This window comes from Apteryx mantelli, chromosome 6 (assembly GCF_036417845.1).
Source record: "Apteryx mantelli isolate bAptMan1 chromosome 6, bAptMan1.hap1, whole genome shotgun sequence".
Lineage (NCBI taxonomy): Eukaryota > Metazoa > Chordata > Aves > Apterygiformes > Apterygidae > Apteryx > Apteryx mantelli.
Window position 1 is genome coordinate 24,109,917 of NC_089983.1, and position 15,714 is coordinate 24,125,630.

Here is a 15,714-nt window from a genome sequence, read left to right on the forward strand (position 1 = left end):
ATTAAAAAACATAGTTATGTCATTTCCTCTTGTGATAACTTTCCTTTACTCTTTCAGCTAAGGAAGACCTAGTCAGACCACACTTTGTGGAAAGGCTAAAGAATGTTAGTGTAAAGGAGGGTTCTAGACTGGAAATGGCAGTGAAAGCTACTGGTAACCCTAATCCTGACATTGTATGGCTGAAGAACAGTGACATCATTGTACCTCATAAATACCCCAAAATAAAGTAAGCAGTTTTTTTAAGTAATAAAGAAGTTAATAATCATAGTCTTGCAAAATAGTAAGTGCCTCCTAGTGTTTGCTGAATACTTCTGCTTCCATAGAAGGGATACATTAAGGGCTTAGTCCAATAGCTACTGAAACCAGTAACAGCTTTTGCATTGCGGCAAGGCTAAGAAATGCAAAGTATCTTGTAGAACTCAATCCATTTTTTCCAGTTTGTTTGTGTATCTGTGTACCTTTTACAAAACCGATGTTTTTACAACACTATTTTTTATCACTTGTTGAATGCCTAACACAGGAGGATCCTGCTCTGTTTGGTCCTTAGGCACTGTACTCATAAACATGAACAAACATAAACAATATGTCAAATTCCTCCAGAGATTTGCCTGTGGAGGCTTTGACCTCACTGTGGAGAAGGAAAAAAATTTTTTTTAATTCTCTTAATATTTCAGGATTGAAGGAACAAAAGGAGCAGCTGCCCTTAAAATTGAGTCTACTGCCAGGCAGGATGCTGCATGGTATACTGCTACTGCTATCAATAAAGCTGGACGCGACACTACTCGGTGCAAAGTAAATGTTGAAGTCGAACATGCAGAACCTGAACCAGAAAGGAAATTAATCATTCCAAAAGGGACTTATAAAGCCAAGGAAATTTCAGCACCAGAGTTAGAGCCTCTCCATTTGCGTTATGGTCAGGAGCAATGGGAAGAAGGGGACCTTTACGACAAAGAAAAGCAACAGAAACCATTTTTTAAGAAGAAGCTCACATCTTTGAGGCTCAAGCAATTTGGACCAGCACACTTTGAGTGCAGGCTTACACCAATTGGTGACCCAACCATGGTGGTGGAGTGGCTGCATGATGGCAAACCCTTGGAAGCAGCCAACAGACTCCGCATGATCAATGAGTTTGGGTACTGTAGCCTGGACTATGGAGTAGCCTATCCCAGAGATAGTGGAGTGATCACTTGCAGGGCAACTAACAAATATGGCACAGACCATGCATCTGCTACTTTGATTGTGAAGGATGAAAAAAGCCTTGTGGAAGAATCCCAGTTGCCAGAAGGTAGGAGGGGACTGCAGCGAATTGAAGAGTTAGAGAGAATGGCTCATGAGGGTGCTCTTCCTGCAGTTGCAGTGGACCAAAAGGAAAAACAAAAACCAGAAATTGTTTTGGTTCCTGAGCCTGTAAGAGTCCTGGAAGGTGAAACAGCGCGATTCCGCTGTCGTGTGACTGGCTATCCTCTGCCCAAGGTCAACTGGTACCTCAATGGACAGCTCATCCGTAAGAGCAAAAGGTTTAGACTCCGTTATGATGGGATCTACTACCTGGATATTGTGGACTGCAAATCATACGACACAGGAGAGGTGAAGGTCACTGCAGAGAATCCAGAAGGCTTTATTGAACACAAAGTGAGACTTGAGATCAAGCAGAGGGAAGACTTCAGATCTGTCCTTCGTCGGGCTCCTGAAGCCAAGCATGAACCTGTAGTGACAGAGCCCGGAAAACTTCTCTTTGAGGTACAGAAGGTAGATAAACCTGCTGACACAACAACAAAAGAGGTGGTGAAACTGAAAAGGGCTGAAAGAATCAGTCACGAGAAGCTTTCAGAGGAATCTGAAGAGCTGCGTAGTAAATTCAAGCGTAGGACAGAAGAGGGCTATTATGAAGCCATCACTGCTGTGGAACTTAAATCTCGCAAAAAAGATGAGTCATATGAAGAAATGTTAAAAAAGACAAAAGAAGAACTTCTTCACTGGACCAAAGAGATCCCAGAAGAAGAGAAGAAACCACTTCCTCCTGAAGGCAAAGTCACCATTCCAACATTCAAACCAGAGAAGGTTGAGCTTAGTCCAAGCATGGAGGCTCCAAAGATATTTGAACGAATTCAAAGCCAGACTATAGCCCAGGGGACAGATGCCCATTTCCGTGTGAGAGTAGTAGGGAAACCAGATCCTGAGTGCCAGTGGTTCAGAAATGGTGTGCAGATTGAAAGGACTGATCGTGTGTATTGGTACTGGCCTGAAGATAATGTTTGTGAATTGGTCATCAGAGATGTGACTTCTGATGATTCTGCCAGCATCATGGTGAAAGCAGTCAATATAGCTGGTGAAACTTCCAGCCATGCTTTCCTGTTAGTACAAGGTAATTTAAATTTTCTTTCTTTATCCTGCTGTTTATCATAATGTGTTAATCTATATGGCCAGTGCATGGTTGATTCACTCAATATTGTTTTGCAGCCAAGCAGTTGATTGGTTTCACCCAAAAATTACAAGATGTTGTTGCTAAAGAAAGAGATTCCATGGCAACATTTGAATGTGAGACATCAGAACCCTTCGTCAAAGTGAAATGGTTTAAGGATGGAATTGAGATTCATTCTGGAGACAAATACCGGATGCACTATGACAGAAAGGCTCATTTTCTTTCCATACTAGTGATTGAAATGTCTGATGCTGATGACTACAGCTGTGCACTAGCAGAAGATGATTCTGTAAAAACTACTGCAAAGCTTACTGTTGAAGGTGAGAACCACACAGCTTAGTACCATGGAGTACTTTTAAAGTGAAATCTGCCTCAGGGAAAAATAAAATATGAACTATTAAGTTGTCATCTTGACCATTATTGTATAATAGACTGTAGAAATGTTCAAGTTGCTGTCATATTCTCTGAATCCAGTAGTAAAGTTTGGAAATACATTTTTGTAAAATGGTTACATTATATAAATGTTTATTTCTTTAGGCCCAGCTTCATAAGAAATGTTTTCATCAGGAGTATTTAATCAAGCTCATTTGTGAATGCGATTATTCTTACTTGTAGGTGCTGTGGTTGAGTTTATTAAAGAACTTGAGGATGTTGAAGTCCCAGAATCCTTCTCAGGTGAACTTGAATGTGAGGTTTCTCCAGAAGATGTGGAGGGGAAATGGTATCATGGAGATATTGAACTCACTTCTAATCATAAATATGCGATTGCATCCCGCCGTGGTCGCCAAATCCTCACTATTAAAGATGTTAATAAAGATGATCAAGGAGAATATAGCTTCATTGTTGATGGGAAAAGGACTCGCTGCAAACTGAAGATGAAACGTAAGTATTTCTAATGCTTATGTTACCTATATAATATAGATGACCTATATTATATATCCCAATATGCAAAACTGTTTTGTTTATCTGTTATGAGGATTAATTAACTTCATTTTATTCCACAGCTCGTCCCATGGTTATTCTTCAGGGACTTACTGATCAAAAAGTCTGTGAGGGAGATATTGTACAACTTGAAGTTAAAGTCTCCCTAGAAAATGTGGAAGGAGTCTGGATGAAAGACAGTCATGAAATTCAATCAAGTGATCGTATTCACATTGTATTGGATAAACAGTCACACATGTTACTGATTGAAGATGCAACAAAGGAAGATAGTGGAACTTACTCTTTTAGTGTTCCTGGTCTTGGACTTTCAACCTCTGGACGGGTCACTGTGTACAGTAAGTCATTATCATGATTTTGAAGGTGTTGTTGATTTTTCAGCCTTTTAGTACTACTTCTTCCTAGTCTTCTTAGGCTTAATTTTTTTCATGATGAGTATTTTTGTAACTTGACAGGTGTGGACATAGTAGTGCCTCTAAAAGATGTTCACGTAGTTGAAGGAACAAAAGCTATCCTTGAATGCAAAGTTTCAGCTCCTGACGTGTCTTCCTCCAAATGGTACCTAAATGATCATCAGATAAAGCCTGATGAACGTGTACAAGCTGTGTGTAAAGGCACTAAACAGAGGCTAGTGCTTACCAGAACCCATGCATCAGATGAAGGACATTACAAGCTAATGGTTGGCAAAGTTGAAACAAGTTGCAATGTCACAGTTGAAAGTAGGTGTTCTTTAAGATGCATAGTTCTTTGCAAAACAGTTTCTTTAAATACAAAACAGTGAAAGCAATTAATATGTTTGTAATGTGCTCTTTTTACAGAAATTCGGATTATCAGAGGTCTTCATGACATCACCTGCACCGAAACGCAGAATGTATCCTTTGAGGTTGAGCTCTCCCATTCAGGAATTGATGTAGTTTGGCAATTCAAAGGTCAAGAAATCAAGGCTGGTCCTAAATATAAAATTGAAGCACGTGGCAAAATATATAAATTGACAGTGGTGAAAATGATGAAAGATGATGAAGGAGAATATATATTTTATGCTGGAGAGAAGAAAACATCTGGGAAGCTTATAGTTGCAGGTTGGTAGGCTTAAAGTCCAAGATTCTTATTTTACTGTGATTTAAAAAAACAGGCTCAATGTACTCTATATTGTAAATGTGGCAATTGTGATGTTTCAGTGCTTTCTTTGCCTTTGTTTTATCTTCTTTTATCTTTTTTTAAGTTCTGTTTGCTCTTCCCCACATCTTTTCTGTGAGCTGTATAATTTATATTCAACAAAGTCTTTAAGCAAGTGCTTATGTTTTGCTGAATCAGAGCCACAATGTGAAGCACTGTAGCACACTTTTGATGTCATTAATGTAAGAAAGAAGGTTTTTTTTTCTTGAATGTTCATATATCTGTATGAATGTTCACTATGTCTGGCAATAAAGATAATAAATGAGAATAAGGATAGAAGTGAGAAACATCTTTTTGTCATGTTCAGGTCACATTCTATTCTCAATTTTTCACAGAACTCAGAATGACACCTATGGGCATGCTGAAAATTAGGGCAAAGAATTCTACCCAGTACCTGCTTTTCACCTGGTTACATTTCAGTATAGGGGAAAGTGGAACAGCAACACAACATGTGTTTTTGCTTCCCAACAGGTGGTGCCATTTCGAAGCCTCTCACTGACTTGATTGTGGCTGAGTCCCAGAGAGCTGTTTTTGAATGTGAGGTGGCAAATCCTGAATCAGATGGCCAGTGGCTAAAAAATGGTAAACCATTACCTATGACAGATCACTACTGTGCTGAATCAGATGGTGTAAAGAGGAGGCTCAATATCCCTGCCACGAAACTGGATGATATAGGTGAATATAGCTACGAAGTAGCGAGCTCAAAGACATCTGCTAAACTGAAGGTTGAAGGTCAGTATTTTTTGCAACTAACTGATATCTTTAAGACTCAATCCAACATCACTCACTGGGTCTTGGATCAGACCCTAAGATGCAAGCAAGTTTTGCTTCATTGTTTAAAAATCTTTTTATATTATGGCAAACTTTCTGAGGCTGTAAAACTTGGATTTTGGAGTCTCCATAGTTTGAAATTAGCACAATATTTTAATAAAAGCATATTTTGTATAAGGTACTGGCGGGTAGATATACAGTGTTTGCCAGTTGTGTAGTAAACATTTCAAATAAAGAAAAAATGTTTCTCATGGATGCTACAAGGAAGTATTCTTTTTTATTTTCCAAGCACACCACTGGACTTTTGGTGGTAACCCAATAAATCAATATATGCATACTAGATCTTAAAATAAAGCATTGTGATTAAATCTTTTTAAAAAATCATATTTACTATAGTGTTTAATCTCAGTGTATTTTCTCCAAACTTTTTTTTTTTACTTCTTTTTTCCTAGCTGTTAAGATAAAGAAGACACTGAAGAACTTGACAGTAACAGAAACACAAGAGGCAGTTTTTAGTGTAGAACTGACCCACCCTGATGTGAAAGGAGCTCTGTGGATTAAAAATGGTGTTGAACTTGAATCAAGTGACAAATATGAGATTTCAGTGAAGGGAACTGTTCACACACTGAAAATCAAACACTGTGTTGTCACCGATGAGTCTGTTTATAGCTTTAAGCTTGGAAAGATAGGGGCAAATGCCAGACTTCATGTGGAAAGTAAGTCAATCTGTTTTGAACATTTGCTTTAAAGTGTGAGTTAAAATTCAGATTGAACACACTACTGAATTCTGGTAACTTTCTTCCACAAGCTGTCAAGATCATCAAAAAGCCAAAGGATGTGACTGCTTTGGAAAATGCTGTTGTCTCTTTTGAACTGAGTGTATCCCATGATACTGTACCAGTTCGATGGTTCCACAAAAATGTTGAGCTTAAACAAAGTGATAAATACAAGATGATCTCTCAAAGAAAAATTCACAAGCTGATGCTGCATAACATATCTCCTGCTGATGCTGGGGAATACACAGCTCTTGTTGGACAACTTGAGTGCAAAGCAAAACTGTTTGTAGAAAGTAAGTATTTCATGCCACACCAAGTCATATAGAACAACTTGACCTGACACTTAATAGTCTGTTACCCTTGATTTTGCAGTCTTACACACATACTGACTTAAAAAAAATCCTTTCTTTTCCTTTCTTTTTTCCCATAGCCATACACATCACAAAGACCATGAAAAATATTGAGATCGCAGAGACCAAAACTGCCTCTTTTCAATGTGAAGTTTCTCATTTCAATGTACCTGCTGTCTGGTTGAAAAATGGTGTGGAGATTGAAATGAGTGAGAAGTTCAAAATAGTTGTCCAAGGGAAACTCCATCAGCTCAATATCATGAACACAAGCAGTGAAGATTCTGCAGAATATACATTTGTCTGTGGAAATGACAGAGTCAGTGCAACTCTGACAGTAAAACGTATGTGAAAATGAAATTAACCAAAATATTTTACAGTTACCAGTAATAGATTTTATATTAATACATGTACTTGATGCAATTCAGACAAAACCAGCACTGTTGTAGAAGTATTTTCAAATTAACTACCTAAATTCCATTTTTAAAAGAGATCTAGCATCTATGAATTTGAAAGTCAAGTCTTGAATCCTTCTATTTTTGGCTAACTTGCCTAAACACCGACTCACCATAGGAGACAGAATTTGGGTTCCTATGTCATTCAGAAGTTTTGGAAAATGTAATTATAGCATTGATTCTGGACACAGAGACTCAGGCTTTGATGTTAATGTCACCAAAAATCAGAATCTATCTTAACAAATTTTAAACATCTGAGATCCAATTAAGGTTTAAAACAAAACAAAACAAAAACCCCAAACTATGTCCATTTCTTTTCTTTTAGCCATCCTGATTACCTCCATGCTAAAAGACATCAATGCTGAAGAGAAGGATACAATAACATTTGAAGTTACTGTTAACTATGAAGGTATCTCATATAAGTGGCTAAAGAATGGGATAGAAATAAAATCGACTGATAAATGTCAGATACGAACAAAGAAGCTCACACACTCCCTCTCCATAAGGAATGTGCATTTTGGCGATGCTGCAGAATACAGTTTTGTTGCTGGGAAAGCAGCTTCATCAGCCACTTTATACGTGGAAGGTATTTGCCATCTTAATTTATATATTTAGTGACCTCTATGGCTTCAATAAGAGCATGGCACTCATACTACTTTTTTTTTTCCTAGCTCGTCACATTGAATTTAGGAAACATATTAAAGATATTAAAGTTGTGGAGAAGAAGAGGGCTATTTTTGAATGTGAGATTTCAGAGCCTGACATTCAGGTCCAGTGGATGAAGGATGGACAAGAACTCCAGATTGGTGACAGGTAAGTGATTGTTTCTGGACCATATTAACTTTTTTTAATATATTTACCCCCAGGAAATAACTTGCTCACTTTTCTTTCTGATGTCCTTAGAATGAAAATTCAGCGGGAGAAGTATGTCCATCGTCTCATCATTCCTTCCACAAGAATGTCTGATGCTGGTCAGTACACTGTAGTAGCAGGTGGAAACACATCCAGTGCCAATTTGATAGTGGAAGGTCGTGACATTCGTATCAGAAGCGCCCGTAAAGATGTTCAGGTATAGCATATACAGAGGAATAAATATTTCATAACTTTATCACTTTCACTCAAAGAATAGTCCAAAGGAAGTGCAAGGTCCTAGAACAAAAAACTGTAATCATAAGGCCAGGGTCTCCTTCTAGGAGAGTTTACTGGAATGGGGGAGCATCTGTAAAAACAGATGCTATTTGTAATATTTATTCTACTTGTTCAAAGGTCATTGAGAGACAAAGAGCTGAAATTGAATTTGAAGTCAATGAAGATGACATTGAAGCCCAGTGGTACAAGGATGGTATTGAGATCAACTTCCAGTATGAGGAAAGATACAGTTATGTGGTGGAAAGGAGAGTTCACCGAATGAGCATTCTTGAAACCACTTACTCTGATGCTGGGGAGTATACCTTTGTTGCAGGACGGAATAGGAGCTCTGTTGTTCTATATGTGAATGGTATGTGTGTCCAAAACAGTGAGTTGACTGCATTTATTATCCTGTGTTTTTCTGATCTCTGAATTCTATCAGTGAAAACCGAAGATAAATCCAAAGGGAATCATATCTCTGGAACATTGCCAAAATCCTTATATACATGGTTGTTTATTGTTCACTCATTCTACTGAAATAGCTAGCTAGCTGATGAAAATGATATAGTAGTTCCCCGTCCTTGTATATTTAGATCCAGAAATTCTTAAGACTAAACTTCATACATGTGGACAAATACACCTTGCCATAGGGATCAGCCTAACAATTCTTGGAGATACTTTACCTGAAAACACTTATACCAACACAGCTACTTCTGTTAAGGCAGTTGTTCCTTGGTCATTCCACCACCATCAAGGAAAAGGGTGGATTTTTCATGAGCAAGCAAGAATGGGCGGAATAAGATTTTTAAAAACATCTTTTTCGCTAATATTTTTGAAGTCTTGATAGATGCTGATAAGGAGTTTTCTGTCTGTCTCTCTCTCTCTTTCTCACTCTGTTTTTTTGTTTTGTTTTTTTCATTTTTCCCCCCAATTTGCAGCTCCAGAGCCACCCCAGATTATCCAGGAGCTACAGCCAACCACTGTGGAGTCTGGTAAACCTGCCCGTTTCTGTACTATGATATCAGGCAAACCCCAGCCCAAGATTTCCTGGTACAAAGATGATCAGCAGCTTTCTCCAGGCTTCAAGTGCAAATTTCTTCATGATGCACAAGAATATACTCTATTGCTGATTGAGACTTTCCCTGAAGATGCAGCAGTGTACACCTGTGAAGCAAAAAATGACTATGGAGTTGCTACAACTTCAGCTTCACTTTCAGTGGAAAGTGAGTTGTCTATGCTCATAACAATGGCTGTGAAATAGCACTGTCAACATTTTGCTATGTGTGCTCTTCTTCATCGATTAATAATGGTTTCTTTGTCTTATGCTTTAGTCCCAGAAGTGGTTTCTCCTGAGCTAGAAGTGCCAGTGTATCCACCAGCTGTCCTAATACCACTTCGTGATGCTGTTACATCCGAGGGACAGTCTGCTCGTTTTCAGTGCAGAGCTACAGGGACAGGTGGGTTTGATGAAATCCTGTACATCTTTTGATCTCTCAGAATTCTTCCTCTTGAACTCAGAATAAGTGAAATAGTATATGTGCTGAAAGCAGCCTTTCCCTAGAGGTACAGCTATTTCATATACTCATGCAGCAAAGTGTTAGCTCAATAGCTCACTGCCAACTAGCAGTTAAGCAAGTCATACATCAAAGAGAGCAGCAAATAAGGAACTTATAAATTGTCCTAAACATTAAGCATTTTTAAAAAGAAGATCTAGCACATCTGTTTCAAAAAATGTATCTTTGGAAACCTTCTCAGCGTTTCAAATACTGAGTGAAGTTGGAAAACTGTGTCAGTAACATGCAGTAACATGCAGAGTTTCGAAACATGGAGTATCATGCTGGGAAAAGCATTATCCTGTTAAATCGACATGAAAAATGGCAAAGTTTCTGATTTCACCTAGTGTCACAGTAGTTAGTTAAAGAGACAGGCCAAAATAGTGCCTCGACCTTTGCTCTGAAAACCCTATCATTCCTCAGTATTTTGCATTACTCTGCAAACAGTAAACTATTTTTTGAATTGTCATTTCATTTTTTTTCCTTTCATGAAAAGGATATCTAAGTTGTCTGATCATTGTCTTTTTAAGAGTAGAAATTTTCTTAAATAAGTTTGCCAATTTTAGTTAAATAGAATAGCATCCTACAATTTAAATAATTCTCTCCAAGTTAAAACGAAACCAAACTACCTTTCCTCACTTCAACAGACGGTCTTGAGTATGAATAGTAATATAAAATTTACTTGGTAAACAGAAGATACATGATGCAGAATAAGATCCAGTTCCAATTCCAAAGAATTTACAATTATTTAAAGACAACTCCAAATTTAAAAATAATCCTGAGTTATAGCTGTGTAAAAATCTGCATGGAATAGGTAGTGTACACACACACACGCACACACACGCACACACACACACACACACAGACGTGTGTGTGTGTGTGTATATGTATGTGTGTGTGTATATATATATATGCAAATATATATATATGCATTTCTGTCACTTAAAATCAGACTTCTTTTTTTTTTAAAGCTTAAAAACAAATCTTTTTCTCATGCAGAAGTGGTGCAAAAACTCAGAACATTTATATTGGAAAGACTGGCCTGCCCTCTTTTGCAGCTATGCAAAGCATGCTAGTGTAGTATTTGCTTGCAAGAACTATATTTATGTGTATGTTGAAGCTACATTTATGCACAGAGCATGAAGGATCTTTATTATTGGTCCCCTTTCTTGAATACTGTACCCAAACACGTTAGCAGACTTCTCACCTTTTATATTATCCTAGGTAATACACTATTGAAAATACAGTTGTTTAACTGTACACACTATGCAACTGGCAATTGAAAACACTGCCTCTTTATTCTGATGACAGCAACAGCATGCTATTTGTGTAAAAACACTTGATTCATGATGTACTCCAGTGTCAGGTGGAGAGGCAGATAAAAGTCTGCTTCAGTCCCAAAATCTGTTTCTTCCCCAAATTTTAAAGAATCTAAACAAGTCAAGTAACAACATCTGTGAACAGGACAAAGGTCCAAAGATCTGATCTTTCTAGAGAAACAAGAGGTGTAAAACTTATAATAATTGCAATAGAAGGAGACAAGGTATTGTCCTTCGCAGCTAAATAATATTCTGTTTTAATTTCTTAAAACTGTTTAGCTCAACCTCATGATTTGGTAGCCTGTTTAATTAACAGGCAAATGTAGCAGAATCCATTTTTTAAAATAAGACTTTCTCTGATTTTGTCTTTAGCAACATACTTTAAAACTTTTACTTTAAGAGGGAAAAGGGAAGAATGATTTTTACTCAGGACTGTAGCAGCACCAGAATCAGTGTTACTATGTAAATATTGTCAATCTGGAAATCAAAACTAAAAGCAACAAGTAGGCCATTTTTCACTGATTTTACATTACAACAGAAATACAAGTCATATTCAAACTCAAAAAAGATACTTGAGATGAAAGATTTCTATTTGATGTATATGTAAAAGTAGTGTTTACTTACTGATCTAATATCATACCTTCCACATTTTTTCTTCTTCGTGTTGCTTGAGCAGATCTGAAAGTCTCTTGGTATAGCAAAGACAGAGAGATCAAGCCATCGCGTTTCTTTAGAATGACTCAGTTTGAAGACACTTACCAGCTGGAGATTGCAGAAGCTTATCCAGAAGATGAAGGAATCTATACCTTTGTGGCTAGTAATTCTGTGGGCCAAGTGACAAGCACTGCTACCTTGAAGTTAGAAGGTACCACATGCAATTAAAGAAGAAATCTTATTTAGGTTGTGTTCCCATACTAATCTTAATATGCGCTAATACTTATATGTGAGTCATTGTCTGTCACGTTGTTGTCTTTTAACTCAGCTAATTGCTACCATTTACAATGTTCACAGCATATATGTGTGTCTCCAAAATATAGGCCAAGAACAGGAAAAGTTGTTTCACAATTTTTCAGTGTTCCGTATACTTCATCTTTTCATTCTCTCCAGTATTAGAATCTGGCATGCACCAAACACGGTAGAAACCCTCTTTCTAATGGAAATACATTAAACAGATTTGCATTGCTTGCAAGTTCTTTGATTTGATTGTGAGGAGAAACTAGTAATAGTTTTAGTGTATGTAAGTTACTCTGAAAGTGTTGAAAACATGTTGAATAAAGGTGTGAACCAGCCTTGGGTAGCTGAAAAGAAATAGTTTATATTCATATGAATTGTTAAAACATTGACAAAACTTTTAGAACAGAAATATTGACTGGAGAATTTGATATTTAAATTTTATATTGTTCTCAATGTTAATTAACCATAAATATTTCCTCTGTTTTCTTCTTGCAACAGATTTTATAAGTGGTGAATTAGAATGATTCATGCTGTTAAGTTGCAAATTAGAAAAAGATCTTGAACGAGAGAGAAAACTGATTGTAGTGTAGGGTAAGAAATTAAAAGTTGGCATGCTTCTTTTCAGGATTTAAAAAGGTTGAAGAAGTTACAGCAGAGTTCCATTGGCATGTTTCTTCATCTGTTTCACTTAAGGAGGAGTCTGTTGGCCAAAGGCCCACCTTTATCCAGCCTATTTCAAGCTGCAGGGTACACAGTGGGGAAACAGCCAGATTTCAAGCTAGAGTCTCTGGCATCCCCAAACCAGAAATACAGTGGTTTTATAATCAACAGCTAATGTTGCCAACAAAAGACATAGTTTTCCACTTTGATGAGTCTACAAGCACAGCTATACTGATAATAGTAGATGCTTTCTTAGAGCATGCTGGTCAATACGCTTGCAAGGCAAGAAATAGTGCTGGAGAAACAACTTGTACAGCTACACTTACAGTGACTGCGGAAGGTAAAGCCCCGTTTTTACTTCAAAGGGATTCAGTTTGTTATATACCACACTTTCACACTGTTACTAATGTTCTTCTTTCCTCATTTCACACCTTTCCTTTAATAGCTAATCTTAGTAGTACTAGCTGTAACCAAGCCACTCCCATTTCTTCCATTTAAACTGCAATATATTTGGAGATTTGCAAATTTGTATTTTGATATAGGTTAGAAAATAGAATCAATGTGCTGAAGGAGTACAGACTTCTAAAACCAGAACTTAAGTAATGGTTACAGCATTGACTGAGGTTCTCTGCACTATCCTGTAGAAAAAAAAAAAAAGAAAATACCTCCTTAAAAAGTGCTGTAACAGGTTATCCAGTACTGGATTGGAGGACTTCAGTGAAAGAAGAGACAAACTTCAACTGTGTCTCAAGTGCATGATTAGATTAGGCATCACTTGTCATTCATATATTCTTTGTGTCAAGAGCATAGTGCATCTGGCATGCTGAGTTTTCAAATGAAGATATTTCATTTTCATCCTCCATGCTATATGATATTGCTCAGAGCATGGTCCAGTAAAGTTCTTTAGATACTAACATTATTGTTATTTTTTGTTACTTGATTACACAGTGCAAGCCCTAGATAGGCAAAGTTCTGGGAAAGATGTAAAAGAGTCTATCCGGTCGCAGGCAATATCAGAACTTCATGTTCCTCCTTTCACAAAGAAGGACATTAAAACTTATCAAAAAGAATTTAAATCAGTGCAACAACCATCACAGGAATTGGGTATACAGGTTTTTGAAAGCCTATCAGAAAGTGTGACCATGAAAGCTACGTCAGTTGAAGAAACAGAAGCCATGCACACGATGGTCCTTTCCCAAACATCTCAGAGCACCAGGATCTCTATGGCCACTGCTCAGGAAACTAAGGATGCACCTCCGAAGATTCTCCTGCGGCTCAGAGACTTAACTGTGAAATGTGGTGACACTGCTCAGTTCATATGTGCCTTAGAAAATGAATTTTTCTCCAAGTTTCTTTGGGCCCATGGAGGTGAAAGGATAGAATTATCTGAAAAATTGAAGATATCACAAAATGGAAGTGTCCTGCTGCTCACAATTCTAAATGCCCAGATGACAGATCAAGGACTGTACAGCTGTACTGTATATAATCATCACGGACAGACAACAACTGCTGCAGTACTAACCGTCAAAGGTGGTTATCTGACTTTTAACATTATGACTTACCTTTTTCAACTTCATTATCACTGCCCCAGCTCACTCATATTTCCCTTATTATCAGTATTTAATTGAGAAAGCTCTAGTTATAATGCTTTGGGCTTTTCCCCCTACATTTAGAGCTCTATTCATAAGTGGCATGTGCAGCACCAGGAAGGTAGTATTGTAACTTGCTTGGAAAGTCTGTCACGTTTCTTCCCAGCAAGCCACAGCTGTATAAGGCTTTTTATTCCTCATATCCTTTATGATGTGCAGTGAGACATAAAGCAAAACAGGATGGTAGGAATTTTTGCATTTTGAGATGATTCCTGAAGCTGGAGTTTAAGGAAGATAATAATGTCAGATAAACATTGTTAAACTAGGTACCTGCTCATTCCAATTTTTATGGGGCCAGTTTGTTTTCCATAAATCAGGCAGTCAATATAGGGCAACACACCTGAAAGGATTAATAGGTGCAAGTTTTGTCTCTTTCCAAGAATGTATTACTGAGTTGTCTTCTACCCTTCACTTCCTCTGAAAGGCAGGTATTTATTTTCATTAAGACTCCTTCCCCTTCTTCCTGACATCAAAGTATTAAAATGTTCGCAGTGTTACCACTTGTAGCAATGATTTTGAACTATAGGTCATGATGTTCTTTGGTAGTGAAGACCCAAAAGTGCATTGTTGCCACAGTTTTGCTGAGTCCAAAGGACTCAAGTGCAGAAGAATAAGATGAATAATGAGGAAGCTATTGACCTTGTGTCATTGATTTGTCACTTTCATATTGAAGTTTCTTTCTTCACTGCTAAGTTTTGAGTTATGCTGCCTTTGCATAATTTTCTGCTGCTATCTTCTATGTTCAGAGGAAGAGGATTCAATTAAAACCAAAGATGTGCTTATATTAGCTCTTATGGACCAGGTCTTGGTCCCTTAGGCTTAACTGGGAACTCGACTTAGCCCAGCATGAATAGAGCTCTTAAATGTGTAATCATTCTGGTATTTAATAGCCTTATTTTAGCACTAATACGCTGGAAATTTTTTTCAGTACTAATTAATGGCCTTTTTTCCCTAAATATAAGGATATTTTTTATTCCTGCAAAACATCTGACCTAATTCTTTTCCTAACTTTATTCTTACCTAGCTAAAGAAGCACAAGCCAAAGCAGTAACAAAAATTACCCTTGAATCAGATACTAAAAGTTTTAAAGCAGCCAAAGAGTGTCAGTTTAAGACATCTGAAGTTAAGCAAGAATCCTTCAAGAAAACCTCCAGCTTATTCATATCTACATCCCAAAGACCACATGAAACTGAGAAACAAAGGAACAGAGGCTACTATCCTGATGTTGTGCCATGTGAAGATATCACAGAAACTGACACCAAAGCACCAGAGTTTCTTGAAACTCTGCCTTCAGAAACCACAGTAAAGGAAGGAGATGATGTGTTACTCTTTTGTATAATGAAGGGCGTGCCTACACCTTGTGTGATCTGGCTGTGCAATCAGCTAATAGTTGAGGAGTCTGCATTGTGTTCCTTAAAACACGATGGGCCACTGTGCAGTTTGAGATTATTAAAAGTTGGTCAGAACCACAGGGGTATATACAAGTGCAGAATAGTTAATTCTGCAGGACAAGCCGAGTGCAGCACCCATCTGAGAGTGACAGGTTGGCAACTGCATGTTCCTTC

The 15,714-nt window shown here is 37.6% G+C and overlaps 1 protein-coding gene across 1 annotated transcript in view; it reads left to right on the forward strand.

Moving 5' to 3' along the window:
- TTN (titin) overlaps nucleotides 1-15,714 on the forward strand; it is a 249,629-nt gene that overhangs the window by 22,223 nt on the left and 211,692 nt on the right. Inside the window, exons 25-42 of the mRNA XM_067298992.1 lie at nucleotides 58-226; nucleotides 675-2,365; nucleotides 2,461-2,742; nucleotides 3,038-3,304; nucleotides 3,427-3,699; nucleotides 3,817-4,080; nucleotides 4,180-4,440; nucleotides 5,009-5,269; nucleotides 5,761-6,024; nucleotides 6,117-6,377; nucleotides 6,515-6,775; nucleotides 7,212-7,472; nucleotides 7,558-7,699; nucleotides 7,790-7,955; nucleotides 8,153-8,384; nucleotides 8,953-9,237; nucleotides 9,346-9,471; nucleotides 11,563-11,751. Coding sequence (XP_067155093.1) covers nucleotides 58-226; nucleotides 675-2,365; nucleotides 2,461-2,742; nucleotides 3,038-3,304; nucleotides 3,427-3,699; nucleotides 3,817-4,080; nucleotides 4,180-4,440; nucleotides 5,009-5,269; nucleotides 5,761-6,024; nucleotides 6,117-6,377; nucleotides 6,515-6,775; nucleotides 7,212-7,472; nucleotides 7,558-7,699; nucleotides 7,790-7,955; nucleotides 8,153-8,384; nucleotides 8,953-9,237; nucleotides 9,346-9,471; nucleotides 11,563-11,751 — 5,655 coding nt within the window. The remainder of the gene's footprint in view (nucleotides 1-57; nucleotides 227-674; nucleotides 2,366-2,460; nucleotides 2,743-3,037; nucleotides 3,305-3,426; nucleotides 3,700-3,816; nucleotides 4,081-4,179; nucleotides 4,441-5,008; nucleotides 5,270-5,760; nucleotides 6,025-6,116; nucleotides 6,378-6,514; nucleotides 6,776-7,211; nucleotides 7,473-7,557; nucleotides 7,700-7,789; nucleotides 7,956-8,152; nucleotides 8,385-8,952; nucleotides 9,238-9,345; nucleotides 9,472-11,562; nucleotides 11,752-15,714) is intronic.